General features: G+C 33.9%; 9 protein-coding genes across 9 annotated transcripts; 3 read left to right on the top strand and 6 right to left on the bottom strand.

Annotated features, from left to right (window-relative positions):
- The first annotated feature begins 1,076 nt into the window (after window positions 1-1,076).
- Tsp_11584 (conserved hypothetical protein) lies at window positions 1,077-2,237 on the top strand. Its single transcript, XM_003371449.1, has 6 exons — window positions 1,077-1,103; window positions 1,182-1,290; window positions 1,423-1,443; window positions 1,606-1,663; window positions 1,893-1,927; window positions 2,185-2,237. Exons 1-6 carry the CDS (start codon window positions 1,077-1,079, stop codon window positions 2,235-2,237), a joined length of 303 nt encoding a protein of 100 aa, XP_003371497.1.
- Window positions 2,238-2,446: 209 nt separating this feature from the next.
- Window positions 2,447-3,613, bottom strand: Tsp_11583 (hypothetical protein). The gene is made up of 5 exons (XM_003371448.1): window positions 3,585-3,613; window positions 3,354-3,402; window positions 2,940-3,042; window positions 2,813-2,881; window positions 2,447-2,688 (listed from the first exon to the last, which is right to left on the bottom strand). The coding sequence occupies exons 1-5, from the start codon at window positions 3,611-3,613 to the stop codon at window positions 2,447-2,449; spliced, it is 492 nt and encodes a 163-aa protein (XP_003371496.1).
- An 11-nt stretch (window positions 3,614-3,624) lies between these two features.
- Window positions 3,625-5,229, bottom strand: Tsp_11582 (hypothetical protein). Its single transcript, XM_003371447.1, has 7 exons — window positions 5,076-5,229; window positions 4,844-4,942; window positions 4,176-4,437; window positions 4,069-4,113; window positions 3,998-4,037; window positions 3,794-3,911; window positions 3,625-3,740 (listed from the first exon to the last, which is right to left on the bottom strand). Exons 1-7 carry the CDS (start codon window positions 5,227-5,229, stop codon window positions 3,625-3,627), a joined length of 834 nt encoding a protein of 277 aa, XP_003371495.1.
- Window positions 5,230-6,647: 1,418 nt separating this feature from the next.
- Window positions 6,648-7,797, bottom strand: Tsp_11581 (hypothetical protein). The gene is made up of 4 exons (XM_003371446.1): window positions 7,541-7,797; window positions 7,383-7,477; window positions 7,184-7,296; window positions 6,648-6,848 (listed from the first exon to the last, which is right to left on the bottom strand). The coding sequence occupies exons 1-4, from the start codon at window positions 7,795-7,797 to the stop codon at window positions 6,648-6,650; spliced, it is 666 nt and encodes a 221-aa protein (XP_003371494.1).
- An 873-nt stretch (window positions 7,798-8,670) lies between these two features.
- On the bottom strand, window positions 8,671-12,796 carry Tsp_11580 (hypothetical protein). Its single transcript, XM_003371445.1, has 14 exons — window positions 12,785-12,796; window positions 11,668-11,801; window positions 11,462-11,592; window positions 10,834-11,368; window positions 10,588-10,726; window positions 10,481-10,537; window positions 10,129-10,269; window positions 9,920-10,066; window positions 9,809-9,859; window positions 9,696-9,750; window positions 9,535-9,636; window positions 9,406-9,468; window positions 9,302-9,349; window positions 8,671-8,756 (listed from the first exon to the last, which is right to left on the bottom strand). The coding sequence occupies exons 1-14, from the start codon at window positions 12,794-12,796 to the stop codon at window positions 8,671-8,673; spliced, it is 1,701 nt and encodes a 566-aa protein (XP_003371493.1).
- A 2,186-nt stretch (window positions 12,797-14,982) lies between these two features.
- Tsp_11579 (conserved hypothetical protein) lies at window positions 14,983-15,810 on the bottom strand. Its single transcript, XM_003371444.1, is given in 4 exon segments — window positions 14,983-15,470; window positions 15,482-15,512; window positions 15,619-15,658; window positions 15,779-15,810. 4 exon segments carry the CDS (start codon window positions 15,808-15,810, stop codon window positions 14,983-14,985), a joined length of 591 nt encoding a protein of 196 aa, XP_003371492.1.
- A 91-nt stretch (window positions 15,811-15,901) lies between these two features.
- Tsp_11578 (conserved hypothetical protein) lies at window positions 15,902-17,696 on the top strand. The gene is given in 7 exon segments (XM_003371443.1): window positions 15,902-15,947; window positions 16,070-16,118; window positions 16,380-16,470; window positions 16,748-16,867; window positions 16,942-17,069; window positions 17,122-17,428; window positions 17,445-17,696. 7 exon segments carry the CDS (start codon window positions 15,902-15,904, stop codon window positions 17,694-17,696), a joined length of 993 nt encoding a protein of 330 aa, XP_003371491.1.
- Window positions 17,697-19,374: 1,678 nt separating this feature from the next.
- On the top strand, window positions 19,375-19,982 carry Tsp_11577 (conserved hypothetical protein). The gene is made up of 2 exons (XM_003371442.1): window positions 19,375-19,521; window positions 19,626-19,982. Exons 1-2 carry the CDS (start codon window positions 19,375-19,377, stop codon window positions 19,980-19,982), a joined length of 504 nt encoding a protein of 167 aa, XP_003371490.1.
- Window positions 19,983-21,430: 1,448 nt separating this feature from the next.
- Tsp_11576 (putative protein kinase domain protein) lies at window positions 21,431-27,111 on the bottom strand. Its single transcript, XM_003371441.1, has 19 exons — window positions 26,955-27,111; window positions 26,187-26,206; window positions 25,870-25,923; window positions 25,669-25,766; window positions 25,566-25,642; window positions 25,373-25,530; window positions 25,107-25,248; window positions 24,943-25,059; window positions 24,818-24,885; window positions 24,441-24,612; window positions 24,259-24,359; window positions 23,984-24,106; window positions 23,461-23,637; window positions 23,154-23,394; window positions 22,899-23,086; window positions 22,627-22,840; window positions 22,053-22,332; window positions 21,858-21,986; window positions 21,431-21,620 (listed from the first exon to the last, which is right to left on the bottom strand). The coding sequence occupies exons 1-19, from the start codon at window positions 27,109-27,111 to the stop codon at window positions 21,431-21,433; spliced, it is 2,706 nt and encodes a 901-aa protein (XP_003371489.1).
- Between the last annotated feature and the right edge of the window lie 513 nt (window positions 27,112-27,624).

Genomic DNA, 27,624 nt, shown 5'->3' with positions numbered 1-27,624 from the left:
GCAAAGTTTAAAAAATGAAAGCAGAAAAGTGGAATACTTGGCTGTAAATGTGAAGCGGCCTTCAGCAGCTACTTAACGCCCGTAATGAACTCAGAGAACGTTCAACGATGCTACCAATTGCCACGTAAATTAAACAAACAAACGCACCCTTACTGATGATAAGGCAGCGTTGTAACGATCCTTATTTGCATAATGCAACGTTAGAAACCGGTTTTTAGTGCGTTAGTACTTTTGGCTGAAGATAAATTTTTACCTTAGCCGCGTTGCAATATGAACAGAATAAATGCACTGCTAATTTCTATCAATAAGGAAATGGCTATTATAAAATTCAAAAATGACCTTGACATTTAAAATCCAGTCAAAATATAAACTATCTGACAAAAAACGCCATAACAAAACAAAATTCATTTAGACAAAACACACCTAAGTATGTCTGAAAATTTTCTTAAGTCAGAAAACCAAGTAGCTCAAATGAAGCTAATTTTAAGTGAACACTTTGCGTGCAAAAGCTTGCCATAAGGTCAATTGAATGTGCATGTTAGCTATTGCAAAGGTGATTTTGGAAAGACCATATTTTAATAGTAGATAAACAATGCGTTCAAGGTGTATTTAATCAAACTTAATTGTACGGAAATTTGGCGTTTATTAAGTCACCTATCATCTTATTTTGTGAATTCTTCATAGAGAATATATTGAGAAATTATGCTCAATGTTGATTCTCAACTGCATTGTTAAATGATTAAGACTTAAAAATGAAAAAACTGCCACTTACTGCTAAATGCGCCTTCTTCTCATTGTTCATGTTCATGCACTTTGGATGTTGATTGAAAAATTATTTTTTAGAAATTATTCCAAAAAATAATAATGAATAGAAAGCAAATTTGTGTTTGGCATCATTGTTTGTCTTCAGTCAATTTTCCAATCAAAACACTGAGCTACCATCCACGGACGGCCTCAAACTGAAATGATTTCTATTATGTCAATAAAGCAAATGACCTCGCATGCAAATTTTTATTTTCTTCATTTCTGCTGATAAATACGGCTACTGTACATTTTTTATTGCTCGGCAAAAAGAAATGCAGGGTTTGGACGAAATCTGTCCAGTTGTTGTGGAATAATTTGCTTTTAAATTTTGCACTTTTCCTATCTCAATAGATTGGTAAGCGAGTTATTTGATTTAGGATATCCCGAGAACCTATGCATCTAGGAACTGCCGGAATACGTTTTGTTATACTTCTCTCATTGTTCCTGATCGATTGATGCCCATAAAGTCCATTTTTGGATTCCAAGGTTTCTCGACAATTGAAAATTTCATGGGCTATAGACTTGCTTTTTTTGAAAAACGGCGAAAAACTTCTTTTCGAAATTTGCAGTTTTTCTACTTGTTATACATTCGCATTGATTAATTATAATGTTTTTCAGAGTTTGGGCGAAATCTGTCCAGTAGTTGTGGAATAATGTGCCTCTAATTTTGGCACATTGCACATATTTAAATTATTGTATAACAATTATCCAAACCTTGCTGTTATTTGTTATTATTAAAAAGTATACGCCTTGTAAGAATATAATCATGATTATTGTAATTTTGAAAACAATGAATTCAAGCTGCGTTTCCAGTGGGTGAAAGCGAAATAGCTGCAACTGCAACATTGGTATTCATAAAGTGAAACGCGTTCTAGAACGACAATTCGGCCTGATTTTCTGATTGACGAGCTGTATTTTTCCAGTATTTCCATTTTGGTTTTGCGTTACTGCAATATCTCGTTTCGTAACACAGCATTTTCCAAACTCAAGCTGATTACGAGAAGGTGATTTTATGCTGATCTAGATGTACTTACTTTACTTGCACTCTACCGTATTTCATAATCAAGTTCCAATATTTTATTTATCAGTGTGGTCTTTCTCGTTGCAAATCGGCATAACGTCCGTAAGAAACAAGTTCAATTAGAATATAGCTTTGAGATAATACAGCTCAATATCTTTCTCATCTTCATGGTGTAAAAATTCTGCGCTGAGATTGCCTCAGTTTGATTTTCTTCCGTATTTCGAAGTTTGATGGTTTTTTTTCTGAACATTTTTGTGGTTTGGAATTTAATATCCGTTTTAAGTTATACTGAGATTCTCTTCACTTCTTTATCACTTTTTCTGATACTGGATATCCTTGTTTATGTTTCTAACTTTTAGGTGATTTGTCTGTAACATTTTGTATACGATGTCATCAGCAGTGGTACATGTAGAATAGAATCGAAATTGTCATATTCACAATTATTTTGATGCGGAACATGGGATGATTTTAACATGCTGCAATGAACACCATTAATTTTATAATTCAGCATTCAGAATATAATTGTTCAAAATTCAAATTATAATTCAGCAATATAACGTATATTTTCATTCGTCGGTGTTCAGTTTATTGACAATCAATCATGCGTTTATCGTGCATGGCTCATTCCCTTCGTCTAAAAACTCGACGATGCTTCCATGTTGCATTCTGAAGAAAACAACTCAAAATTTCCGCTCCTGAAGAACTGTCGGAGTCATAGCTGCTGTTACTGCGACTGCTGGTGCTGGTGCTGTCCAAATGCTGTACCGTATCCGAACGCTCGCTACCCTTTGCCTGCTGATTCGACTCTGCACTTGATCTGTACTTCTTTGCTTCATTTTCCCCATCATCAGTGTCCGTTTTTTCTAAAATTGAAATAAATAAAATGTCCCATTTTCAAATTCTTTATTCATAAAATAAATAACAGCTCGTCTGCATTCGGCAAAGCTGAAAGAGAAAAACACATGCAATAATTTACATGAAATATACCTAGATCTGGCTGATGATGACGTTTTCTTCCATTAGGTTCACCCTCCTCACATTTAGCATCAAACCGTTCTAAATAAATTAGAAAGTTTTAATGGAACGAAAAGCTTTTCAAAATAATAACATTTACTTAATTCTGTGACTTCGTCAGCACGATGAACAACCATTTCACCTTCGTCATCATTGTCTGAGTTTGCAGACACTTGTTTATCGTCGGTCATTTTCACTCGTACCTCAAACAATCAGTTATCAAGACTATCCTTTGCAAAAACTTATTTGTTAAGCATCTGTTAATTTTCTTTACTTACCTCAATAACCAACTGTCAAACCTTTAAGTATTTGACCTACCGAAAACTCAATAAGCTAAAACAAATTATTCAATAGGTGCAAGTGAAGAATTAAATAGAACTTTCTATAATTCAAGAAGTAAAATCATCATCATCATCTTCAACAAGAACAGCAACAAATTTTTTTCAAATCAAATTGCATAATTACATATGCAAAGCAGCTTATTTATTTATTTTTTCTTTCTGAAAAATTAAACCTCGCATTGAAATGCTACTGTTGCAAATATAACTTTTAACAATGGCACACTTAACAAATAATATTGTCAATAAATATTCCATTTCTTTGAGCATAGTTTCATCGACGACAACGATCCATTGATCAGCATATACTAAAACATATGAAAATGCAGAATGGAAATTCGAATTAGAAAAATTTCCAAAAAACGAAAATAATGCAACAAAAATATAATAACCAAGATGAAATTTACTTTGCATGCAGTGGAAAAATTCGCCTCATTTGAAAAGTAATTAATCAATCAAGCCTAGTATTTTATCTTGTAGTGACCAGCACGCTTGCAAAGATGGAAATCGCTTTCCCAAATTCGAAACACACATAGCTGTCAGTTCATCAGTGAAACGTTTCTCTGTGATTTGTACATTTACAAAAAATATGCAATTTTCCTTGCAATTTCTGAACCATTACACCATATACAGATGTTCATCATAGCGATCTCGTTTGTGCTGCTAAAGCTAGCAATTAAACTGAAACATGGGACAATGAAACGTTCCGAACCATCATTCTCATCCTCAGCATTCTCTAGTCAACTAAACAATCGTACATATCAAATAATAATAATTAAGTACAACTTCGTTTATTACAGTATGAAAAATACAAAATTACTTCAAATGATTTCAAACGAATGGAAGAAAATAAAATGATGCTGTAAATATTTTATATTCTACAAAGAAAACTTTGAAGTTTTTGAAGATTGTGATTCAGACGACGATTCGTTAGAACTGCATTTTAAAAAAATAGAAAATTTTTAATATGATTATTTTATTACATTTAACGGCAGTACCTTTTCCGCTTTATTGCTTTTAATAGCAGCTTTGCTTGTTTATTGACCGGTTTCGGCTTTTTCTCTGTTACCTTGGTGGTTGATGGCTCAGTTAAATTCAGCTTCACAGGACTTTCATCTGTAAGCTCAGATTGTTTCTTTCGCACTTCTTCAATAAGTTCATCTTCTTCAGATTTGATTTTCTTTTGTTCTCTTTCACGAACACAATCGATCAGATGTAAAAAGCCCACTTCCTCTTCGTCTAAGCCACGGATGCTGTGCTCTGTAAATGTACATATTTGGGAGAATAATATTTTTAACCCAGATATTTCAATAAAATTATAATTAATTTCTACAGCTGTGCAAGGGAGCATTCAAATAATTGTTCATATTGAACAACTTGCATTACTTTTAAACTCGCACTTAAAAAATCAACACGTGAAAAACAAATTCAACAAAAAATCTGCTCTCTCGAAAGCAACGTAAGTAAAGAAAAGAAATCAACACAATACACTTCTATTTGTCTGCTTTATTTCATTCAGTTAATTTACTTCTTCTTTACTACTACTACTACTACTTCTTATTTAGTCTTATTGAACGTTGAATACAAGAATTACATTTTAAACAAATAAAAAAAACAAAAGCTTTCCAGTAAAAACATTTAAACCGTTAAAAAGATTTGTGCTTACTTAATCGAACTGATTCTTCAAATTCCATTTGGCTCTTTTCACGCTGTTCTTGAAGTCTTACATACAATGGTCTGCAATCAATCTCAGGTTCAGGAGCTTCTAAATCATTTTCAATAGAAATAAAAAAATAAAGCAATAAATTGCAAATGTTTAATTAAAATTCAGACAAAGGACAAGTTTGCATTTGTAAATTAAAGTATTAACAGTCGTTTAACCAAAAAATTTAAACAACCAAGTTGAATCAAATTGTACACAATTGTGAATTCAACGAACACAATTTCACCTTTAGGTTGATCGCTTCGACGAACTCTTTCCCATTCCTGTTGACGTAATTTTCTTTCCTCACTCAACTGATCTTCAGTAACAAATTCACGTGGTTTGTCCATTAATACAACAAAATTTTTAAAGAATAACTGTGTGCAAAAAATACAAACACAAAATCAATCAACACTAAATAAAAGTTACTCAAAATTGACAGTATAAATGAAAGAAATGCTCGTGCACCATGATGAAATGGAATCAGCAAAATTATTTTTTTTCAGTACATTTAAAAATCATCTGATAAAACAATATCAACTTTCATGAAAATTGTCTTACAAAAATTTAAAAAAATGCAGGTATAATTTTGAAATTCAGATATTCAGATGAACATTCTGATGTATTTTACGTAATTTATATAACTATTTTTTATGTTAAAAACTTTCTTAGATAATATAAAATACTTCAGCTTGCTTTATTAAAAAATTATGCTTTGTGCCAATTAGTTTTGTTCAACTTTACGAATCCGAAAGAACTACAGGCACATAACCATGACTAGCTTCCTTGTGTGACATAATTCAAAATAAGTGCAATAATAAAAAAAATTAGTGCATAGCTTCATTTATAAAAATTTTCAATAAAATTTTTATGGAGTACTTTTGATGTCAAAATTGTAATTTTTCTTTGCTGTACAATAAAACTGCTTTGAAATTTTTTCAGGTCATTGCAGATCTTTAAAGCAATAAGCATATAGTATATAAATGTAAAAGATTCTTTTGATTTTAATGAACGACGCTTTCATTTTTGTTCATCCCAACATTTTCAACGAATAAATTTTTATCACCTTTCAAATAGATTTAAATAAATAAAAGTAGACTATTTGAATGAAGTTTGACAGTGAAGTATTTTTGTTTAGGGTTTCGAAATGGATAAAGTGCATTCTGTATAATTAGTTTGGAAAAAGTCTGACTGAATAAAAGTTGTTACTTTTTTCAAATTGAGCGTTTAAAAGTCGAATAAAAAATTTTTCAAGCATATGAATGAGTGCAATCAATGCCCAAGTTGCAGTTTCCCTGATGCTTGGAAGTCGTCTGATAGAGACAGAGATAGAGATGTCTTGAAAGTGAGCCACTCGTGAATGTTATGAATAATTGAGGAAAGTGCGTGTGCTTGATTTAGCGCAGTGAATGAAGAAAAGGTACAAGTTGGAAGCCAAGCACCAATAGGAACCCCTGTATAAAAGAACACTTATGACGCAGTGAAAAGGTGTTCAGGTTTATTTATTAGTGACGCTTTCAATTAGTCGTCAGTCAGGTCATAAAGTTTTCACGATAGCGTGAATCCAAATTTTATCAGCCAGTTGTATATGCAGAAGTGATATAAGGTAAACAAATTTGAAACTGACCGCTGTGTACCTGTTCAAGTGGTCAGTCAATAGTGACTGTGACAAAATTATTTATTCACAACAGAGAACGTCAGGTGACGGAAAGTGCCCGCTTTACAAAGCGGAACTGCGTGCTATTCAATTCAGCAGAAATTTTCGATTTTATGGTAAAGCTGTGCTTTTGGTCAACAACAACGCGTGACTAAGTTCATTTAAATACCAACATCCCGTCCAATGGGGACTCATTCCAGACGTAACATCGTTCGTTATGCAACCGCTCCTCAGCCTTCGCTTCTGTACGCTTTGCATTGTTTTCGACGTGATCTTTTCACATCCAGGTATTTTGAATCGATTTATTTTCTTCTTAAATATGTGTTTATTCAAATATCCATATTATTAAGGCAAAGTCAGATTTGCAATTTAACAACGAGGATTTTTTCCGGGTTGACACATTTAACACTGATAAAAAGATGTGTGTGTGTGTGTGTGTGCGTGTCTGCTCATTTATTTATTCATTTATATTTATCATTTCATGTCAACCGGATTAACATTTCATTACAATCAAATAAAAAATACAGAAATCAGATAAAAATCAAATTGTGCTTTATCTCAAAATATTTTTTCACATATAAAAAAGGAGTTGCCATATAGGAACAATCTATATATGCAACGGTAAAATCAGAACGAACAATAAATACAGGGCTGATTTTCCATAATTGATAACTGCACATTTTTACTTCAGCGCGACCAATTGTTACTGACCATGCAAAGCCGAACGCAGCAGAAGAAATATCCAACAATGCAGACCAAACTGAACAAAATATGAACATCTACAAGATGCCCAATCTTTACGCATTCAACCCGTTGGATTATTTAAATGTTAACATGTTTTCCAACGATGGCAAAGCCCAATCTTCCACTCCTGTCGACTGGTCGCCTGTGGTATTCCCGAATTCAGCGTTTCCTGATGACAAGAGCTCTGATTCGCAGAGCTTCGTCAATGTGAAACAAATTTCAGAAGACGAGCGTAAAGGTTACCAGGAAAAAAAGAGCACAGCGGGTCCTTTCCCGCCGATACACATTTCACCCAACGGCAACCCAACACCACAATTTGGACCTTGGTCCACGGGACCGAGCAATTTTTTACCTTCAATGGATAATAGTTGGATGCCAAATGTCGTCCCACAGCAAATGAACAATCAGTTTCCAATGTCACAGATGATGATGCAACCACCACCATCACCGCCGCACGGTGATCAGACAATATTTCCTCCTTCTCCAAGTACACAGAACAGCAACAACGTTTTCCCATATTCGAATGAAAACATGCCAGCAAACCAAATGCCGCTAAATTTCCCGCCTGTATCGCCTTATGCCAACAGCTTCAGCCACAGCAGCAGCAGCAGCAACAACAACAACAACAACAACAATCCCAATCCTAATCTTAATCATCCAATGATGCCAATGGATTTTAATCCAGCGGCTCACAACTTCCAACAATTCATCAACGCATTTTTTCCAAATGCTGTACCAAAAAATTATCATCAGTCAAATTTAAACTATTTCCATCCAATCGGGGCCAATATGTACGACACGAACGTATTAAACAAAGAAAAACGTCACGGCTTCATAGACCAAAATTACAATCCCAACGAAGGAAAACAGCCTCCACAAACAGAAATGCCAATTCCAGCGGTCCAATCAACTGACGATGTAAATGAACTATTTCCTGGGTTTCCATATTCAATGTTCGAACCGACGCAAGCATCATCCAGGCAAGATCAGTCTGGGCGAGAAATTGTCAATCCATCTATCCAGCCGTCCAAGCACAAGCCGTATGAAAGCAGGGCCAGTGTCGGTCGATGGACGCCGAGTTTCAGTACAGATCCATTGAACACGTTCAACCCACTGGAACCACTACTGTATCCCATAGAACACGACAGCTGGAATCCAACGCCCAACAATCATCAGTCACCGTTCTACGCATTGCCAGATTCATTTTCCAATCCTCATCGCAACCGATACTTGCAACCAAACGACAATGCCGCAAGTGACGATCAAGCAGAAAACAATCTGACGCCGTTGACGTTGCATCTGAAACCAGCAAATCAAACATCACACATTTACAACAACAATGCTGACACTGTTCAACACACATTTCAAGATGCTGAAAATACTGTTCCATCTAAAGGCGAACAACAGCACAATGATGATGATGATGATCACTTGAACAAAGCTGAAGCTTTAAATTCAACAAATCACGCAGAGCAGCTAAAATCTCCATTCTAAATTTTCAACATGCAAATTGTACTTTTCAATTTATAGCAATAAAATAAATATTAATCAGTACGCAACAAATATCGTGGCATGAAATTTGCAAAAACAAAGTCCATCAAAGCTGTAAAATGAACTGGCTCAATGATCAATGTTTAAAAGTAAAATAAAAAAAACAGTACTATTCTAATTTTTTATTATAACAAATAAATATAAACGTTATAACTGACGATAAAATATGCAAACAATATCAATTGCATGACGCAATTTAACAGCATATCCAAATGGCAAAACATAAACAAATATTATTCTAAAATGAGAAAAAAACAGTTCATTAAGCACATACAGGCAACATATACAAATTCTTTAACACAAATACCCACCGCTAAAATGCATACTGATCAATTTCAAGGACGAAAAGTATTCACTTATTATCTGAAATAAAAGTAAAATTCATTAAACCAACACGGAAAACAATCGTCTACAACAAAATATTCTTTCAATTTGTCTTCACAGTTAATTATTGTAAAACAATTTCTCACCATTAATTCTATCTCTCCATACAGATTCCCGCCCGTCGCTCGAGCTACCTGAAATAAGAAAAAAATGCTGTATGATAATTAAAAAAATATGAATAACATCAAACTTGGGAGCAAATCTAATTCCTTTTCGAAACCTGGGACCGTACCATGAACACGAATTACGTCGCCTAAAGAAAGGAGATAACCAACAGCAAATAATTAAAGTTTAAATATAAATAAAACCATCTGCATACGTAAAGTCTGAAATTCCGAACTTCCTGGTAGTTTCAATTCTGAAGTCATTTCAATCACGCCCAGTTTCATGAGTGCTAAAAGCTGACGCGGCGAATAATATCCTAAAAATAACCATCAAAAATTCAAAATATATGGTACAAAAAGCAAAATAAATTGAAACCGCTCATCCTAGGCGAATTCGCCACCCTTAAGTAGATCTGATCACCACTGTTAACCTGCGGTATAACAAATTATGATAAAAAGAGATCAGGTATTAAATACGAACAAAAGTACCTTATTTTTCTTTTTAGTATTAGAAGAAGCTTTTTTCGCTTTTGATTTTGCCTAAAACGAAAATATTTACGATACTTCTTCTTCATCGTATAAATGATAATATAATTTCACCTGCTTAAATGATCCGCTTCCTGATTCGAAAACTTGAACATCTTTAAAAACAATTTCAGCAGAGCATTGAACAATCTGCTTTTCAAGCTTGGCCTCTATTTCCACCCTGCTGTTTTCAGTTTGTCTCGCTTCTACTGTATCTGATGGCTAAAAAGAAAAAAGCACAGCAGAAACTGTTTCAATGCATATTTCTGCGCATCAACATTTACCCTGTCACCTCTGATCGCGCCGTAATTTCTAATCAAATCCATTAGCTTTGGATGAATGTCAACAGAATTTTCTCCAAGAACCACATCTGCCACTGCATTGTAATCAAACGGAAGCAAAGCATCATAAAGTTTTCTTTCTTTCTAGAAATTGCAAAAATATTGTTAAAAAAGGTTCACTAACATCATTTTCAAATTTAGCTGTTTTCCATTTCCTTTTACACCACACTATGCAACTTGTCTGTGTACGAAATAATAACCCGAATCAAACCAGTGATAATAATATTAATTTCAATAAAGTAACAAACATTAACCAAAAAAAGAATGCCAAGCTTGCAATCGAGGTATTTATTACTTGTGATGTAATCTCTAACCAATAAGATTGTTTCATCTCACCTCTCAAATTGTGCCTCTCAAGGTTTGTTTTTTAAAAAAAGAATGCCTTCCTTCATAAAAAAATACCTCTGGCAGTGAAAAGTCATAATGACGATAGCCGCGTTGCATGACTAAAAATAAATGGATTAAACGTGCAATGCAATCAAGAATCACAACACAGAACAAAATATATAATAATGCACATTCCATACCGAAAGGCCCTACTCTGCAAATGACAATTGGAATTCAATAAGAATAAATCTGACAAAACAACAACACAAATCTGCCTGCATAATTTATAAAGAATAAAATTTACATGGCGGCCTGAAAAACCCACGATAAGGTCGTCCATAGCCCCTTCGCTGGTAGTTCATATCACGTCCATATGGCAGCCGATTTTCTAGCTGTCTCAGTTCTGAATTCGGTGTCAAACGATTAGCATCATCAGCTCGCTCGTCATAGCATTCTCCAGATGATGGCTGTGAGTCGCCATATTGACCTCCAAATCGCTTTCTATCCCCACAAAAAGAGGGATCCTCAAAATGATACTGTGCACCATGATTACCGTAACCACCAGTGAAAGTTTGCCTGTCTCTCTGTTCTCCGTAGGTAAGAAAGTTGTCACCAGTGAAGCTCTGGGTATTTCCCCATCTGGAACCATAACCACTGCCCATGCCTCCGCTTTGTGGATGATGAAAATAGCTGCCACGATTCACCATCGTGGGAGATGGATGTCTGTTAAAAGCAGTCTGCATCTGGTTAAGAGGAGGCATTCGGTGTTGCTGGTTAACAACATGCCTTTGTGGCACCGATTGCATAACGCGCTGGTTTGCCCGATAGGCTGCTTCACGAAAACTCTCATATCTTACTAAAATTATGAACATCGTATACAATTCGAGAGAGAGAGAGACAGAGACACTTGTAAGTTTTAATTGTTAGAAACGATAATTTGAAATTTTACTTGCACGCTCTTCGTCTTCGTCCTCTAGCAATTTGTCAATAAAATGCTTATTGCACAACTCCAACATTGGCTTCCAAGTTTTCTTCACCGTGACATTTGTTCTTATTCTCATGAAATCATATTTGGAATACCTAGGTAAAAAACAATTAAAAACTAAATATGACAAAATTCGATTAAAAAATAAATATTTCTAATAAAATAATTACGTGACAGAAGACGATTTGTTCTTCTGTTTCTTGCCAGATGTCAGCTTTAAGTTATCAAATTTGTTCATAACACCACCAAATCCTTGCATGGCTAAAAGTGCAAACCAAAAATCACCATAAAAGGAAAACTGAAGCTGAAAGAAAGGACCTATTTCGGTGAAAAGTTTCATGTTAGTCAAAAATGCATCTATCAGTTTATAACATTTCACCAATGATAACACGCAGATGTGCAGATGTAAAGCAAAAGCAAGTGAAAAATATAAAAAGAAATAAATCAGTGTAAGAACTAAAAACTCAACGCTGTCAAGGATTTCAATTATCAGTTAAATAAAATGCAAAATTTGTTTTAATTTACCATATGAGATTGTACAGAAAAAATTGAACTGCACTAAATTCTGTTTACTCTTGTTAATAAGTTCCGAACTTAATCATTTTATTAGTTAATTTCAAAAAAATTTTCAATTCTAGAAATGATAATAAACAAAAAATTATTTTAACGATTTTTTAAATAAAGACGAATATTTCATGCTCGAAAAAATTATTATCTGCCCCCAGATCAGAAGTAATATACATAACTACACCAAAGGTGTTACTATAAAATTTAAGAAAAAACATAAATATCAAAATATACACATAAATTGAAAAAACACAATACCATTTCATGGTAAAAATAATAAATGAACCTCTTTAAAAATTTCAATTATAAGACATCTTTGAAAGATAACAAATTAATACATGAAGATCAAATAAACAGAACAAGATTAAAATAATAAAAGTTATCATTAAATATATTTCATTAGTGATAATTAAATACAGTAGCAACATAGCATGAATTTCAATTGATGAATTGAAAATTTCAATTCACTCAATCGAATATTTAAAAAATAAACAAATAGCGTAAGGAAGTTTCTTATACATGTCTATAAACTTCTGTATTGTTATCATACGTAAAATTTTATATTTAAAATGCAAAACAGTTTCAAAAAATAATGCAGCAGAATAGAAAAATTAAAGACGTCAGCGGAAAAAAAAATAACACGACAAATAAAATACAGTAAGGTTTAAATGAAATACAAAAATCAACAATCTTGGTTACGAAAAGTTACAAATCAATTACCCGATACTGCATTAAAATAAACTGTACTACTTAGTAAAATCTGTTCTTAAAAGATGAACATTTTTTTCTAAGCCATCTAGCTAATTTTTGAACTTTCAAAATAACAGAAGGAAAACAATAATTTCTGCATTGAAATGAACCAGCAGATTATACTATGTATATACATTCTCATAACCTGATGTTACTACTGAATAAAAATACAATCTATTTTTAAAGCTACATATTTTTTAAGAAAAACTGTTCAAGTATAATTAGAAGTACTAACTTGTAATACTACATCAGAGATAATAATATAGTAAGTAGAAATTAGTTGCAATAAAGGTGATGAGATGTAATTTTTCATATGCTAATTAAAAATAAATCTTTTCAAAGCTTAAACACGTCTGTATTTATAAGAGCGAAATCAGAAGTAGAAATAAAAGTAAATGAGCTCGTACTTTCAACAAAACAGAAAGAATTGTTCATTTGCAGAGTTCCATAACAGTAATTACCGTATTTTAAATAAAAGTAAATATAATACATTATTCAGCTGTACTAGTGACAATGGAAGAGATGAGTTTAATGCAATTCTAAATGAACATGCAACTCAGTATCACGAAAACAAAACAATAACACGAAACTAGGCAGAAGCACTTTCCTTAGCAAAGAATGAAGACGAAACACTACTTGACTCGGAAATTTCAAAGCGCACACCACTACGACAGCACAGTTCAACAAAATCAGTTATCCAAAAATGATCTACAGACGGTAATTACAGTAAAATGTGCAATTAGGTAATATCATATGCGTCGTCACAATGAATTTATTGAATTTAAATAAGAATTTTACCACAGAAAATAATTTTATAATTTTTACCAGCGTTTTCTTAAAGTGAAAGCAACACAATTAAAAAAAATCAAAGCAGTCAAGTAAAATTGTGTCCGCTTGGTTGTAAAGAAAAAAAATCATTTGTTTCAATTTATTTTTCTTCAATTATAATTGAAAAAAATAAAAATAAAAGAAATTTAACATTAAATTATATTTTTTTGAAAAAAAAATTTGAATAAACGTGATTAACTTTATTATCTGTATGCGTGTATGAATGTGCAAATCGCGCGCGACGATGATAATTCGGGGATTGAAATGATTGGTGGAAAATTAAAAAAAAAATTTTCAAAATAGATTATTATTGCGGGTGTTCGATTGAATTGGTGTTGAAATTTTTTCAATTATTGAAATTTCAATTCGAATATACATTTTTCTATATTCAGTTAGCATTGATCGCGTGTTGTAGTTTCGTATTTTTTTATGCAATCCATTTGCCCATTGAAAGTATAATTGTGTAATGTGAAAAGTTTCCCGGATTATTGAATTAAGTTTTCAGATGTTGCAGTTCGATTTTGCACTGTACAATTGATAGGTAGAGGTGGATTGGAAAATTCAGTGAACGGCAAAGAAGGTTTTTTCAATTTGCAAAATGAACATTTTCCATGTTGTCTGTTCGTTGGCTATTGGTGTTGATTTAAGCGTTGTTTGAAGCAAGCTTGTAATTGAATTTTTCGTCTAATGACGACATGTCGATTTATTGTCGATGGTATTTGTGTAAAATTTTTTCAGGAATACTGTGTTGTTTGTCGTCCACTGGAAGCGTATAGAAAAATAAAAATAATAATAAATTGCTTGTCCAGAATGTATAGCCAAAGTGTTGAAATAGGACGATTTGGATTTTGAATAGCATGCATCTACCGGCGTCGATTATTTTGATTTATGTCGTAATTTATGGGCTTTTGGTTGATGCTTCGCGCTTCTGCTGTGGACAGTAATTTCCCATTGAGTAGCCAGAAGATGTGTGGATAATTTTTGCATCGAAAAACTGGCTCATTGCAACCCATTTTCGTTTGCTAACGTTCGTCTGCTTCCATGACGTCAGAGGTGAAATTGTGTGACTTCACGCTTTGAAATGCATCGCTGAAGCGCCACAGACTTGTGGAATATTATCGAAATTTTCCAACGCGTTTGTTTGCATAATATTTTCGTTATTTTTCCACTACCACGAACATTTCCATTGTGTAACGTTACAGCATTATTATGCTAAAGCATCTACTTGTATGCTTGGTTGTTTTGAATTCCATATCTTTCTTCTTCAACGATCATGATGATGATTGAAGATGCAAAAGTGACAGTTTCTATTTTGCAAGTATGCGCACCAATCAAACGCATCATTTCACCTCATCTTGCACATTTCGAACAACAACAAGCAGCCAGAACGAGCTTATTTCGCGTCGTATATATGAAAAGCTCGAAGCAAAACTACTGCTCGTCGTCAACAAGCCTATGCGTTCATTTATTTTTTCAACGTAAAAATTGTGCAAATGAAAATGCAACAACGAAAAAATAAATAATTTTGTTTGTTTGTTTGTTTGTTTGTTTGCGCTGATTCGGTGACGTTGTTTTGCAGGCATGGACGAGTGAATGATGAATTCGAGTGGTGAAGAAGAGCGGAATGGTGACAACTGCCGGAAGGGATATTCCAGGTGGGGTTCCAATTCTTTACCCAGACCGTTGAAATTGCTCCGCGCTGCCTCCAATTCGTCGTCCTTTCGTAAATGGCGCCAACGTGTCGTCCAACGACCCTTCACGTTCACCATGTGTCGTTCGGATAATTTTCTGCTCGGATATGCCAAGCCTGACTTTTCCAGATGTCTGCCTGAAACCAACGAGCATGTTCAAGTAAGCGGCTTGTTCTGTACTGAAGTTTAAATTGACATTATTAATTTGTTTTTTGAAACTGCTGTTTATTTTCTTTTTTTCAAATTATAATATTTATTATTCCCTGTAATCATAATCATAATCACAATAGCAATTCTTGTTGTTGTTATCAACAAACTGGTACAACTTAAAATTATCAATTACTATTAAACAGTGGCTAGTTTTGCAGTATTTCACTTTGTAATAGCGGTCGATTGTTCGCAATCCAATGAATCATTGGATACAATCAATCAAAACCATTATAACGGGCGTGTTGTGTTGATTTGAAGAAAGGTCATGACTAATTTTTTTTTCCACCATTCGCTCACTATATATACATGTACATGTAATTGTTTGTATCACAGAATGATTTTCATTTCATTTGTTGAAATGCAACATTTAATGTCATCATTGTACGCTTTGCTCTATTACACACGTAACATTCCAGTGGCAGGCGGAAGAATATTTGAAAATTAATTTTCAAAATTTGGTAAACATCAGTGTTCATGATTTTATTCTTCTTTTTCTTAATCTATTCAATTATATATCCCTTTTGAGAACTTGAGTTCTATGGTGGTGGTGGTGCTGATAAATTTTTCCTTATAAAGTTTTTCTGCTTATTATTTCTATTGTTCTTCTTTAGCTTGGCGCTTTAGGTTTGTTTATTTTTCATTTCATACGACCAATCAAATCAAATCAAATCAAATATGCATATGCCCGTTTTGTTCTATTTTGTTCTTTAACAACATTTGATTGTTGAATTTCCATATTTGTTTTCCAATTTTTCATTGATCATAATTTGAAAATAATTTCATTTGCTTGATTTGTTGTCAGAAAAAAAAATTTGTTTTCTTCTTCTCTATCAAAGTTGTATTCTATTTCAATTTTCCAAAGTATCATTTATCGTTATCGAACAACAATGTACAATGATGATGATCACGATCGATTGTTTACATACTGTATATTGTAATAATAATTTTTCTTTAAATTTGATTGAAATTAATTTCAGCATTATTTTGTTATAATTGTTTTATATTTATTTTACACTGATATGCATTCAACTGAATAAACAGGGAAAAGTTGCTAGTGGGACAATTTTCTACAGCTTTCTATAGATTGTAATTTCAATTGTTGAACAGCAAAATGAAATTGATTTCCATCCAGCTTTTGACAATGCTATCATGATGACGTGTTAAATTGAAAAGCAAAAAACAAAAAGGTGATTCACTGTTGTAGGACGTACTGCGAGCTTTGGAACAGGAACGTCAGATAAGAGCAGGTTCACTGGCTTCGAAAGTTCGACGCACTGTTGTCATACCGAAACGACGTAAAGGCAAATTCGGCTTTACGGTGCAAGTAAAAAATTACAATATATATATATATATATATATATTGTACAAGATTTGTCGAAATGTTGTGACAATTTTTAGTCCTATGTATTCGAACGATTGAAGTACAATACTGTAGAAAGTATAACCTATGTCGATCATGTAGCTTTGGATAGTCCGGCATTTGATGCGGGTCTGCGATCAGGTGCAAAGCGAAAGATTTTGAAATTGTCGATCCAATTCTCTGTATTTTGCTTTCCTTATTCAAATATTTCATTATAGGAGATGTGATATTGGCTGTGAACGGGGTCGATGTGAGAAATTTCTCCCATCACGAATTGGTTGCTCAAATAAACAACAGCAAATCGGTTCGCATGGCGGTGCTTTTCGGCAACCACGTCCACAAGATCGACCTGTGCAGCAGGTCGATAAAATTGTTGAACCTGCTGGCAGACAAAGAATTCGAACTGAAAGTACTCGAAACTCAAGAGATGCGCCTGTTGAGAAAACTGCCTCCGTTGACGGACGATCAGATTTTGGAATTTTTCAAAGACAGCTGTCCAACGTTCGACTCGGTCAAGCGGTTGCCGTTTTCTACATCCCAGATGCGCGGCTTCTCTACCGAAGCATCCAGTGACGAGGGTTCTTCTTCCTTCGTGAGACGTGGAAGTGACCGTCAGCCGAGCAGCACCGAAAGCCAATGCTGCACTGTCGACTTTGGATCCTCTTACACGGAACAGTCGCCCAGTCTCTGCTTGGACTTTCATCCGAAGTGGAGCTCGGAACGTGCTTCTTACTATTCCAACGCTTCGGTTGACATTTCTTCAGAAAATTCCGAAGAAAGCACCCATCTGTAAGCAATTCATTCATTTATTTTCCATTTCTCCTCCACTTGAACTTCAGTTGCCATGTTTGTTATTCGTTTTGAGTCAATTTTCTTCGCCTTCTTCTTATTGCTTTCTATTTTTACTGCTAGTCAAAAACAAAAATACTTCAACTTCTGCCTGCTCTGACAACCAACATTCATAAATAATCGAAAAAAAATATTTTACTTTTTTTTCAAACATTTCCTAGACGAATGCTTTTCTCCAAAAAGCAAGCAATATTTACACGTACACGTACACGTGTGCATCATCTGTGTATTTGTGCATCTATCTGTACAATTACGACGACGTTCTTGTGCGCCTCATTTTAAGTAAATTTTATTGAATAAACACCATGCAGCATAATTGCTTGACAAAAATCTTTTCACCAGAGCGTCAGCGAAGAAAGTCGAATATTTCTCTACTACCATTTCACCAAACCAAGCACATTTAGCAGTGAATTTTTTAAACTGTTTAAAATTTAAGAATAAGCTGAACTGAAAAAAAAGAAAATCACATTTTGTCAGCTTATTTTGAACATTTCAATTTCAGAGGCTCTTTTTCGTTCAAATTTCACTTTTTCTCATTCGTCAATGTTCACATTTCATTTCACGATGTCAAAGTACTTCGAAACTCCACCAGAACGAATGAATTGTCAATCAAAAGCACTCACTAATTTATTAAAATATCCTCTTTTTCACTTCAACAAACAACCATGCAACCTGACGAACAAGAAAAAAGCATCAGGCATATTATTATTGCTGAAAGGAACAAACCAGTTGCTGTCATTTCTAAAAAGCTTTTTCTAAGTGACATCGTTCTTTCGAAACCACCATCAATCAAAAATGAATAGCTTCAGTGCAGCTTTCAGCGGGGCTGCTTTTCGAAAACAAAAAACTGACAGATAGACATTCGAAGCGAAATGCTTTTTGTGAAAGTGAAATAAAAAGTTATCTCGACTTCTCACTACTCATTTGATAACGTAAAATTCAAAAATTTTCACAAATTCACAGAATGTTTTTCAGTAAAATTGAAAACTTAACGCTACAATCAGAGAGAGTATCACACATTTTCCATAATAAAGAAGTAAATATTCATCCATTCATTCATTCATTTATTGTTGCTTTGCAAGTTACATTATTTTTTTCATATTCAACTTCGACCATCACTTTTCCTGTTTTAAACAATAACAATCACAACAGTATCTGCAAACCAACAATAAACATTTGAACTTGACAATACAATACGGTAGCACATAAGTACAGTAAGTAGAAATGGTGAGCATGAAAAAATCATCTCATTCTCAGCCTGAGTTTTGAAAATGCTACGACAGAAAACTAAAATGAATATACTGGAAAAAGGACAGGCATTCAATCAGAAAATCAGGCAGAATTTTCGTCCTAGAATATGCGTTTGACTATGTGAATACCGCCGAACCATTACGAATCAGTGCTTGGCAGAAAGGAGGACATCCTTTCGATCTAATCTGAATGGTGGTATACCGATGAACAGTTTTGATTACCAGAGCAACTAATATGGCTTCGCGTCCTAGAGTTGAATTTTACGTCAAATTTTTCTTCAAGTTATCGCTGTTACCAACTACATGCAGCAACCAGATTGCAGCGTGAAAATTTCTACCAGAACATAAATCTTATCTGAATTATTGTGTGTTATGAGAAAGAACAGGAAAATGGAAGAAAGTCGAAATCGAATGGTATACATAGCCAGCAGAATCGTTTCCAATGCTCAATTCAACCAGCGGATAAAACGCCAACCTACACACTGCTTTCGACAAGCTTATCATTGTCACATGATTTCAGTGTGGATTCGACGTTCTTGCTAATCTTGTTTTTGAACACTATCCGACCTGTGACATTGGGTCCGAAAGCTTCGAAAATATGTTAGAAAACAAATGGGGTGCAGCAAGCGCCGCTTAACGCTTTACGAGTGTCGCTACGGCCGTTCCAGTCACAGCGGAAATGTCAGCTAACGAAGAAAATCAATATCTGCTCGAGCTTCAACATAATAAGCAAGGGCTGGAAAATACTAAAACTGGTCGATGACGAGGCTGCTATCTATCTACATAACAGCAAAATGGAAATGCTCGAACGCGATTCAACTAGCGGGCCTGTGGATCGCTTCTTCTTCAGCGTTGTAGCTGTAAGAAAATCAATAATTTTTCCAAGGTCATTTCAAGCTGAACAACTGGTGGTAATCAATAAAATGATGCAATCGTTTTCAACGGCAATTCCAGGAAATGCTTGTCAAAGCGGAATTTGATTTGTCAAAACCTATGATTGGCCAGTTGTGAATAAAAGCTGAGCACTGTGGCAATAAATAGCAGCGGAGCGATTGTGTGCTGTCAGTGTGCTCGAATGCGCTGCCAGTGGTAAACACACTGACGAAGGCTGAACTCGTTGCTTTGTTGAAGCAATTCTCTCCATCAGACATCAGACCTATCATGGAAGAGGCATATCGACGAAGCGTTATGTGATGTTGTTCATATCAAAGAATAACAATAAATCAGTCCCAAGTTCAACTGAAGCGAAAGTTGAAGGCTGAACCTGACAGTAAAGAGGAAAGAAAATTCACAAAACAGCATACCAAGATGTGATGCAATGAAATATCGAAGAGAGAGAGAGAGAGTGAATGCTTGGTATTTTCCGATGAAGATGGTTGCTGGGAACCAATGAACATCAAAAGTCCTTAAGATGTGGCGCATCGCACATACAGCACCCCTTTCTCAGCTTCAAGATGCCAAGCTGAAGTTAAGTGCAGAAATGGAAAGAAGCATAAATATTCCGCCCGCGTGTATTGTATGCCAAACAAGATGAACACACACTGAAGGAATGTTGAAAGAACGAAATCATCGATTTTCTGCATTGAAGCAGCGTTTGGTCGTTACGTGGAACGTGGAGACGTATACACCAGTGGCAAACAAGATATGATGCCGAGAAATAGCAAATACAGAATGTCTCCATCCCACATGTCCCACATCTAAAGTCCCACATCTCTGGTGAACGATGGTTTGTTTACTGCAAGTGTTAAGTGAAGCTTCAGCCTGTCAAATGGCACTTGCGGTTAACAATCAAGTGCTATATTGGTTTATTGCTCAATTATAATATTATACTTGTATCTCTGATTTTTGTATTTTCACTGTGAATAAAATATTGTGCATAAATATTTCTTATTTTTATGAAGTTGTTTTTCAGCAACAAAATACAAGTGACCACCCGAAATTTCTAAATTAAGAAAAGAAATCAATTAGAGGGGATGTCTCGTCAAACTAAATGTATTACGTGATGGGAACAATGTGTGCAAATAAGAAGAAATGGAATTACTTCTTGGGTAAACCATTTTGAAATCATTTACTTTCAAAAAGATTAGATGAAAATTTGCTTACGTAATACATACTGTATTACAAAAAAGATTATCAAGAGCAATCTTTTATAATCACTTTTTCAGCGGGGAAGTTAACTGTAGTTCAGAAATGACAAACAAATCTGACATGTTCATAAATATTTCTTATTAACTGCTGATCTGATTTCTTTTGTGAGCGGCGCATTTCAGCTGTCATTGCAATCTTTTGCATTAAAATGGAAGTTCACCGTCTGAATCTAGTTCTCAAGTATCATGCTCATCAGTCCCAATGATAATGTTTCAAATTTCAGCAATCGAATGCATAAAATTTCATCAAATCGTATCAACTGAACCACTCTGCTGTTCGTCTACGAATAATCAACGCGTGGAACGAACGGCCTAAGCTTTTCCTTGTTGATATGTCGTTTACGCCAACTTGCAACAAATTGTTCTCTTATCTGTTGTTGAATCTTGAGCTCGTTTTGTGCACAACTGACAGCAATTTTTCTTCTCTGCCATACTTTGCGCAAGTAGTTAGTCTCTTTTGTGACATTTCTGCTGATATTTTTTTGTACATTCTTTATATTAAACCATTATGCTTGAAGACAGTTTATCATCAATTTTTAAATTTAATACCATCCTTTATAATTTGCATTGTCATATGAAGAATAATGGAGAAATATTTGTAATTTTTTAAATGGAATTAATTCAAGTTGAAGCGTAACAACAACAAGAACAACAATAATAATAATAATAATAATCAGTAATGTGAATAGAACTTTCTTACTTTCTTACTGTTGTTCCATTGGACAACCAAAGCCAGCTGCTTTCAAATGAAGCTGCAATTCCAGTTGAATACGAATATCAGAAAAAGTTGGTCTCAAGTCGGCATCTTTGTTCCAACATTTCACCATCAGCTTGTATCTGAATTTAATTGAACAAATTAATTAAAAAAATAAAAGAACAACTGCAAACATTCAAATCACAGACAGAGCAGTATCACATCCATCCGGTTGAGGCATGTGATATCCACTTTTCAACAGGTCCAATAATTGAGGCAATTCTATGCCTGGATATGGATCATCACCAAATTTAGCAATTTCCCACAGTACAACGCCGAAAGACCATACGTCACTTTTGGTTGAAAAAAAGTAATTGAAAATTGATTCTGGTGCCATCCATTTTACCGGCAGACGAGCTCCAAATAGCTGTTGGTAATTGCCTCCCGTTCGGCTTAATCCAAAATCGGATACTTTCACTTGTCTTCCATCTAAATTATATAACATGATTGCAACAACTGTAAAATATCGAATTCGAATAAAATAAAATCAGAATTATAACACAATTGGCTGTCAATTAATTCTGTACAATCGACTGCTAAGTATTTTTGTTCAAAATGCATGCATTCAATTAACTGTATAAAATTTTGACGTCTCATTTTCAAATTAATTATTGTATTAAATTGCGGTTGAAGTGATCCAATTCTTCTGTGTCAAAATGTTCGAAAATTCTGCACCGCAATCAGTGGCATTAAAAAGGGATGAAAAAGGCAATAACGCTTTACCATCTGCAACTAATATATTTCTGGCAGCAAGATCGCGATGCACAAGACCCTGAGCGGCCAAGTGCTGCATTCCAAGAGCAATTTGATGACCATAAAATAAAGGTCTCCAATTAGATATGCGATACGGAGTTTTATTACTCGAAAATGATATATCATCGGTGCTTAATGGGTTCAGACGGTTTCGAATGGTGCATGACAACGATGAGTGCTTTCCCTGAATATTGAATAGTATCATCCCAGTGTAAAGTGAATTGAAATTTTAAATTACTTACTTTTACAAGTTTTTTGAGGTAGTTTTTCAAATTTCCTTGTGGACAATATTCTAAAACCAAAATCAACGCATCCGGTCGAGAACAATAACCCAAGTATTTTGTTACATTCGGGTGAGGCCGCAGCCGACGTAACAATTCAATTTCTTTAAGCAAATGCTTTTCCGCTTCTTTACTTTCATTTCCAAATTCTTGAAGAATACAATTTTGAGTAGCAATTTTTTCTATTGAAATTTCTTCTACTTTTTCAAAACCAACCTCGTTTAAGAGTTTTAACGGCAACGATCTGTGGCAAGCCGGGTGCATGACAAATAGCTCTGTAAACGCAACCAAACGTCCCCTCACCAAGTATCACGTCGCAGTGCACATAATCCAAAAGATCTTTTATACGTTCTGGGCGATTCGGCAATGACGCAGCCGATGTGGAAACTGAATGAGTAAAAAATGGAACTTCAGAACCGGCAAATTCATAAGCTACGCTTGGTTTCCGCAATAAAGACTAAACAAAAGTGGAAAGCGAAAATTAAAATTGAAAATCTGCACAATTTAATTGCCATTCAAAAACTTCACGTACAGCAAAAATTGTTCGTGTTTTTTTATTATAATAGAAGGGACAAATTACAGGTCGTCCGCGTCTTTGCATCACAACAACTATTACGACTATTACAACTGCAAATCCGGTAGGTATTAGTATGAGGTATTTTAAATTGAATGATGTTCGAGCAGTTGACTGTAGATCAATCTAAAGAAAAATTATTCATTTTCACAAAGGCAGACAAAAGTAAAATGATAATTTCTTGGCAAACATGTTCTATTATCCATTTCACTTACTGTTCATTATGCTATTTTTAAAGAATTGGTAATTAACAATTTCAAAATTAAAAATCATATTATTTAATTGATAGAAAAGGATAAAATGAAAAAAGTGTACTCTTACAGTATTATGCATGATAATGATCGACAATGAATTACAAGAAACTTTCATAAACCAAAATCAAACCCGGTAAATAATAAATAATTTTATCAGATTGTATTTTAATAAAATTGAAAAAGAAAAAAATTATGCATAAACTACTCCTAGAACTTACAGCTTTACTTGAATTGAAATAAATACGCTGCCCTTTTCCAATACCTGCAGTGGTATTGGCAAATATTTCAACACTGTACTGGCAGCCTACTGTAACATTTTCTAACTTGACAGTAAGATTTTTCTGTAAGTGATTTTAACATTAGAAAACAAACAATAAATCAACAATGAGTCTGACATTACAGTATCTACTATATATTGAAGATCGACGGGTTCCAAACATTGATGATGAAGTGAAAATAAAGATTTCCATTTTACTAAATAATTCAAAAATACGTTTTCATTGATCGGTTGATCGTAATATTTTGGCGGTTTCCAGCTCACAAATGCACTGCCATTGTCAAACTGAAGTGTGACATTGCGAACAGAACCAGGAGCTGAAAATTTGAATATTCAATTGTGCAAGTAGAATGTAAACAATTAATTTCAGCAAAACATCAATCCAAATCACCACTAACCGCATTCTGAGAAATTGAACTGATGCATCGACAGGCAGTCGTTGGTATGGAATTGAACACTGACCGATGATGATTCTAATCGTACAATTTTCGCGCTAGATAAAGAACGAATCATGACAGTATAGTTGGAATTGTAAGCCAATCCCGTAATCCCATATTCAAATTTGCCTTCCTAAATTCAAAAAAGAAAAACAATTACATCATTACATTACATTACATTACAAAACATCACAATTTTAATGAAACACAGAATAATAATTATTGTTCATTATGTTCAAGCAATTTAATTTTATGCAAAATAATTCTTCACAAAGTGAAAACAATCACTAAAATGCAGCGGACTTTATATACGAAAGCATTTGAAATGACAAACTTACTACAAGTAAGCTTTTTGTTGAGGAAGTCAAATTATTTGTCCAAAACAAATGATAAAAACAAGATGGATCTAAAGTAGATGGAATAAAACTTTTGAAATAATAATAATAATAATAATAATAAAAACAAGTCCACGTACAATGTTCATTCGGTTTCCACGATATGATAGCTGTCAGTCCGTGCTGAGGATGCAAAATTTGCTCTTTTATTTTTAGTGAACTAACCGGGCCAAGAACAGCTTCACCTAATAAACGAAAAAAAATAAAATTAATTAAATTTCATTTTCAATACTATCACTGTCACCTATTAGCATCTGCTGCCAGCCACTTTCGAAACCAAGAACGACATTATTAATTTGCTGTACAGCAGTAACACGCACTTGATAAAATTGATTCGGTAAAAGTGGCTGCAGACTAAATAATTGATCAGCTCTCTAAAAATAATCATTTTATGTATTCATAAAAATTCCACCTGAAGATAATAATTCAAAAATAACTTGCCATTCCAACAACAGTCCATGTGGAAGTTTCAAATGAATTATCTGTAGAACTCCAAACTTTTTGTCTCGATTCCACCACATATACAGTTGGACCTTGAAGAATTGATTGATCATCATTAATGCGATACAATGCAATGGCGGAAGGGGATTCAATATTGCCCACCAAATTCATACAAATAAAATGCACATTGCCCGGATGGAACTGGATTTGTTGGTCTGAAAAGTCACAACATACAAACTATTCCAATTACTGACGTTCAAAAAATGGACTTGTGTTTGAAAAAATCCAGTCAAATGCATCACAACTTTCTTCACACCAGGCAGAGTTCTACAGTATCAAAAATGTAAACAAACAATTGACTTCGAGAAAGATTTGGCTTTACGGAATGGGTTCTGCAGCCAGAGAAGCATAACTGATGATTTTCAGAATTCTGATGGCAATTATCCCAACACTAAATAATTCCATAATTTACAAACAAACAAAAAATACAACACTGAAAAAATGGAAAAACAAAAATCAATGCAAACATTTTTGCAAAGGGAATCAGAACAAACGTAGCTGATATCCGCTTTTCCATCATACCGTTCAACTACTCTTCGAAAGCTCAACTGAAATTTTGCAATATTAGCAAAAAACTAAATTAAATCAACTTTATAATAACTTACATAATGCAAACAAACAGATCTACATTTCGCCACTTTTATCAGATGATCTGATGATGGCAAAACAAAGTGAATAAACGCGAAATAATGCAGCAGCAGATAAAACATCGTTCAAAATCGTTGAACTTATCTACTATTGCACTCTACTCGGTGCAGAACAACGATTCAATTTGATGCAAATTTTTATCTCTATCTTAACCAGTGCATACAAATTGTTCATCACCATCAGCTAAATAAACGTAATCACATAACAAAACTAAACAAGGGCACGGTTGAAAATACTGCATTATGCAAATTTCCAAATTCAAGTTGAGGTAAAATAAAATACTTCGCAATTCACTTCATTTCATCCAATCGATGAAAATGGAACTATTCATCAACAACAGTTTTTGTGCAGTTATTGATAAAAAAATAAGCATAAAGCAATATCAGACGAATTTATTGACAGTTCATCGTGCATTTTTCATATAAAAAATTGACATTGCATTTATTCACATATTTATGAATATAATTCGAAAATAAAAGCTGAAACACGCTGATAAGATCAACAGTAATCATTTTTGCAGAACAATGATTTTCAAGTTAAATATTTTAATACGACCAACTGAAAGAACAAGCATGACAAATAATGCGCAGACAGAGCTTCATTTCAAAAAATACACACGACTACTAATTTAAATCAATCAATTAAATTAATCAGAAAGCTGAAATAGTCATAATATTAATAATACTTATAGCTTTAATTCAAAATTATTGCTCATGATTTCAACCAATGTTTTTTTCTACAGGCTAAATTATTTTATAAATTTGAACAAATTAATGATATTAAAAGTAAATTCAAAAAAAAGAAAGCAACCCTTTGAACATGAATAACAACACTCGTTGATATTAACATATTGAAATGTAAACATATTATTTATTTGCATTTCAAATAAAATCATTCGACATTATCAAGCAACTTTGAAAACATTTCAAACCATTTAATGTTTGAAAAGATTGGTGCTCCCCTGCCAGGCAGATTAGCACCGATCTTCCTTTGTTTTTGATTCTTGAAGTTCGACTTGGGCGGAGCGCTTTATCCATAACTTCATTCTTAATATGGATGCATTTCACCAATTCGCCATTGTTGGCCATTTCAATTCCGTTTTGCACGCAGAACATAGATCGTAAACTTGGAATGGCATGTAAGGAGGTATGGTTTGGGGCTTGGGATAGTTTTGAATCCAGGGCATATTGGATATGTTGTGTGCTTATATTGGCACTTCAACCGCTAGCGTATTTAGTGTATGTGTACGCTTAGCTTTTACAACTGCCTCCGGGAATCGAACACGGCTGGGGAGGGCGGTGGCTTGGCTGGCTATTAACCACTACGCCACACCACCCTCCAACCGTTAATAATCAATTTCTTTATTTATGTTTACAACACTAATACCGATTTTCACTAAAACTAAGCAGTTTTTAAATTTTTGCTTTTAATTTTTAAAAATTACCTTTAATAAACTTACAAATTTTCATTTTCTGCAATTAAAAAACATATAAATGCTTCTTATCCAATGATTTCCAAGAGTGAAATAAAACGGTGTACAAATTTATGCTTGTCAACAACAATAAAATTGTCTGTTTTATTAATTTATTTCTTTAACTTGT

This window comes from Trichinella spiralis (assembly GCF_000181795.1).
Source record: "Trichinella spiralis strain ISS 195 chromosome Unknown Scfld9, whole genome shotgun sequence".
Lineage (NCBI taxonomy): Eukaryota > Metazoa > Nematoda > Enoplea > Trichinellida > Trichinellidae > Trichinella > Trichinella spiralis.
The sequence above is the reverse complement of the archived record's forward strand: the minus strand, read 5'-3'. Positions and strand labels throughout refer to the sequence as shown.

Excerpts from the sequence above, each read along its gene's own strand:
- Tsp_11577 (XM_003371442.1), top strand. The coding sequence starts at position 19,375 with ATGAGAAAGAACAGGAAAATGGAAGAAAGTCGAAATCGAATGGTATAC. Across the intron at positions 19,522-19,625 it reads ATCATTGTCACATGATTTCA|CAAGCGCCGCTTAACGCTTT; the intron begins GTGTGGATTCGA and ends AATGGGGTGCAG.
- Tsp_11578 (XM_003371443.1), top strand. The coding sequence starts at position 15,902 with ATGCAACATTTAATGTCATCATTGTACGCTTTGCTCTATTACACAC. Across the intron at positions 16,868-16,941 it reads AATTCGGCTTTACGGTGCAA|TCCTATGTATTCGAACGATT; the intron begins GTAAAAAATTAC and ends GACAATTTTTAG. Across the intron at positions 17,070-17,121 it reads AAGCGAAAGATTTTGAAATT|GAGATGTGATATTGGCTGTG; the intron begins GTCGATCCAATT and ends ATTTCATTATAG.
- Tsp_11584 (XM_003371449.1), top strand. The coding sequence starts at position 1,077 with ATGCAGGGTTTGGACGAAATCTGTCCA. Across the intron at positions 1,104-1,181 it reads GTTTGGACGAAATCTGTCCA|GATATCCCGAGAACCTATGC; the intron begins GTTGTTGTGGAA and ends TATTTGATTTAG. Across the intron at positions 1,444-1,605 it reads GTTTGGGCGAAATCTGTCCA|CTGCGTTTCCAGTGGGTGAA; the intron begins GTAGTTGTGGAA and ends AATGAATTCAAG.
- Tsp_11581 (XM_003371446.1), bottom strand. The coding sequence starts at position 7,797 with ATGGGAAAACGTTGTTGCTGTTCTGTGTACTTGGAGAAGGAGGAAATA. Across the intron at positions 7,478-7,540 it reads TCGGCGGGAAAGGACCCGCT|CTCTGCGAATCAGAGCTCTT; the intron begins GTGCTCTTTTTT and ends ACATTGACGAAG. Across the intron at positions 6,849-7,183 it reads AATTATGGAAAATCAGCCCT|AAGAAAATAAATCGATTCAA; the intron begins GTATTTATTGTT and ends CACATATTTAAG.
- Tsp_11580 (XM_003371445.1), bottom strand. Across the intron at positions 11,593-11,667 it reads AACAAATCGTCTTCTGTCAC|GTATTCCAAATATGATTTCA; the intron begins GTAATTATTTTA and ends TTTTTTACCTAG. Across the intron at positions 9,350-9,405 it reads GGAATTAGATTTGCTCCCAA|GTAGCTCGAGCGACGGGCGG; the intron begins GTTTGATGTTAT and ends TTCTTATTTCAG.
- Tsp_11583 (XM_003371448.1), bottom strand. The coding sequence starts at position 3,613 with ATGAGGCGAATTTTTCCACTGCATGCAAA. Across the intron at positions 3,043-3,353 it reads CAGTAGCATTTCAATGCGAG|GTACGAGTGAAAATGACCGA; the intron begins GTTTAATTTTTC and ends TGATTGTTTGAG. Across the intron at positions 2,689-2,812 it reads TCATCATCAGCCAGATCTAG|AAAAAACGGACACTGATGAT; the intron begins GTATATTTCATG and ends TTTCAATTTTAG.
- Tsp_11579 (XM_003371444.1), bottom strand. The coding sequence starts at position 15,810 with ATGACCTTTCTTCAAATCAACACAACACGCCC. Across the intron at positions 15,659-15,778 it reads CAAATCAACACAACACGCCC|TTGTACCAGTTTGTTGATAA; the intron begins GTTATAATGGTT and ends GATAATTTTAAG. Across the intron at positions 15,513-15,618 it reads CAACAACAAGAATTGCTATT|TACAGAACAAGCCGCTTACT; the intron begins GTGATTATGATT and ends TTTAAACTTCAG.
- Tsp_11582 (XM_003371447.1), bottom strand. The coding sequence starts at position 5,229 with ATGGACAAACCACGTGAATTTGTTACTGAAGATCAGTTGAGTGAGGAA. Across the intron at positions 4,438-4,843 it reads TGAAGAATCAGTTCGATTAA|AGCACAGCATCCGTGGCTTA; the intron begins GTAAGCACAAAT and ends GTACATTTACAG. Across the intron at positions 4,114-4,175 it reads AAAGCAATAAAGCGGAAAAG|TTCTAACGAATCGTCGTCTG; the intron begins GTACTGCCGTTA and ends TTTAAAATGCAG.
- Tsp_11576 (XM_003371441.1), bottom strand. The coding sequence starts at position 27,111 with ATGGCCAACAATGGCGAATTGGTGAAATGCATCCATATTAAGAATGAA. Across the intron at positions 23,087-23,153 it reads CGTTAAAACTCTTAAACGAG|AATTTGGAAATGAAAGTAAA; the intron begins GTTGGTTTTGAA and ends GTATTCTTCAAG. Across the intron at positions 22,841-22,898 it reads ACCTCAAAAAACTTGTAAAA|GGAAAGCACTCATCGTTGTC; the intron begins GTAAGTAATTTA and ends TTCAATATTCAG.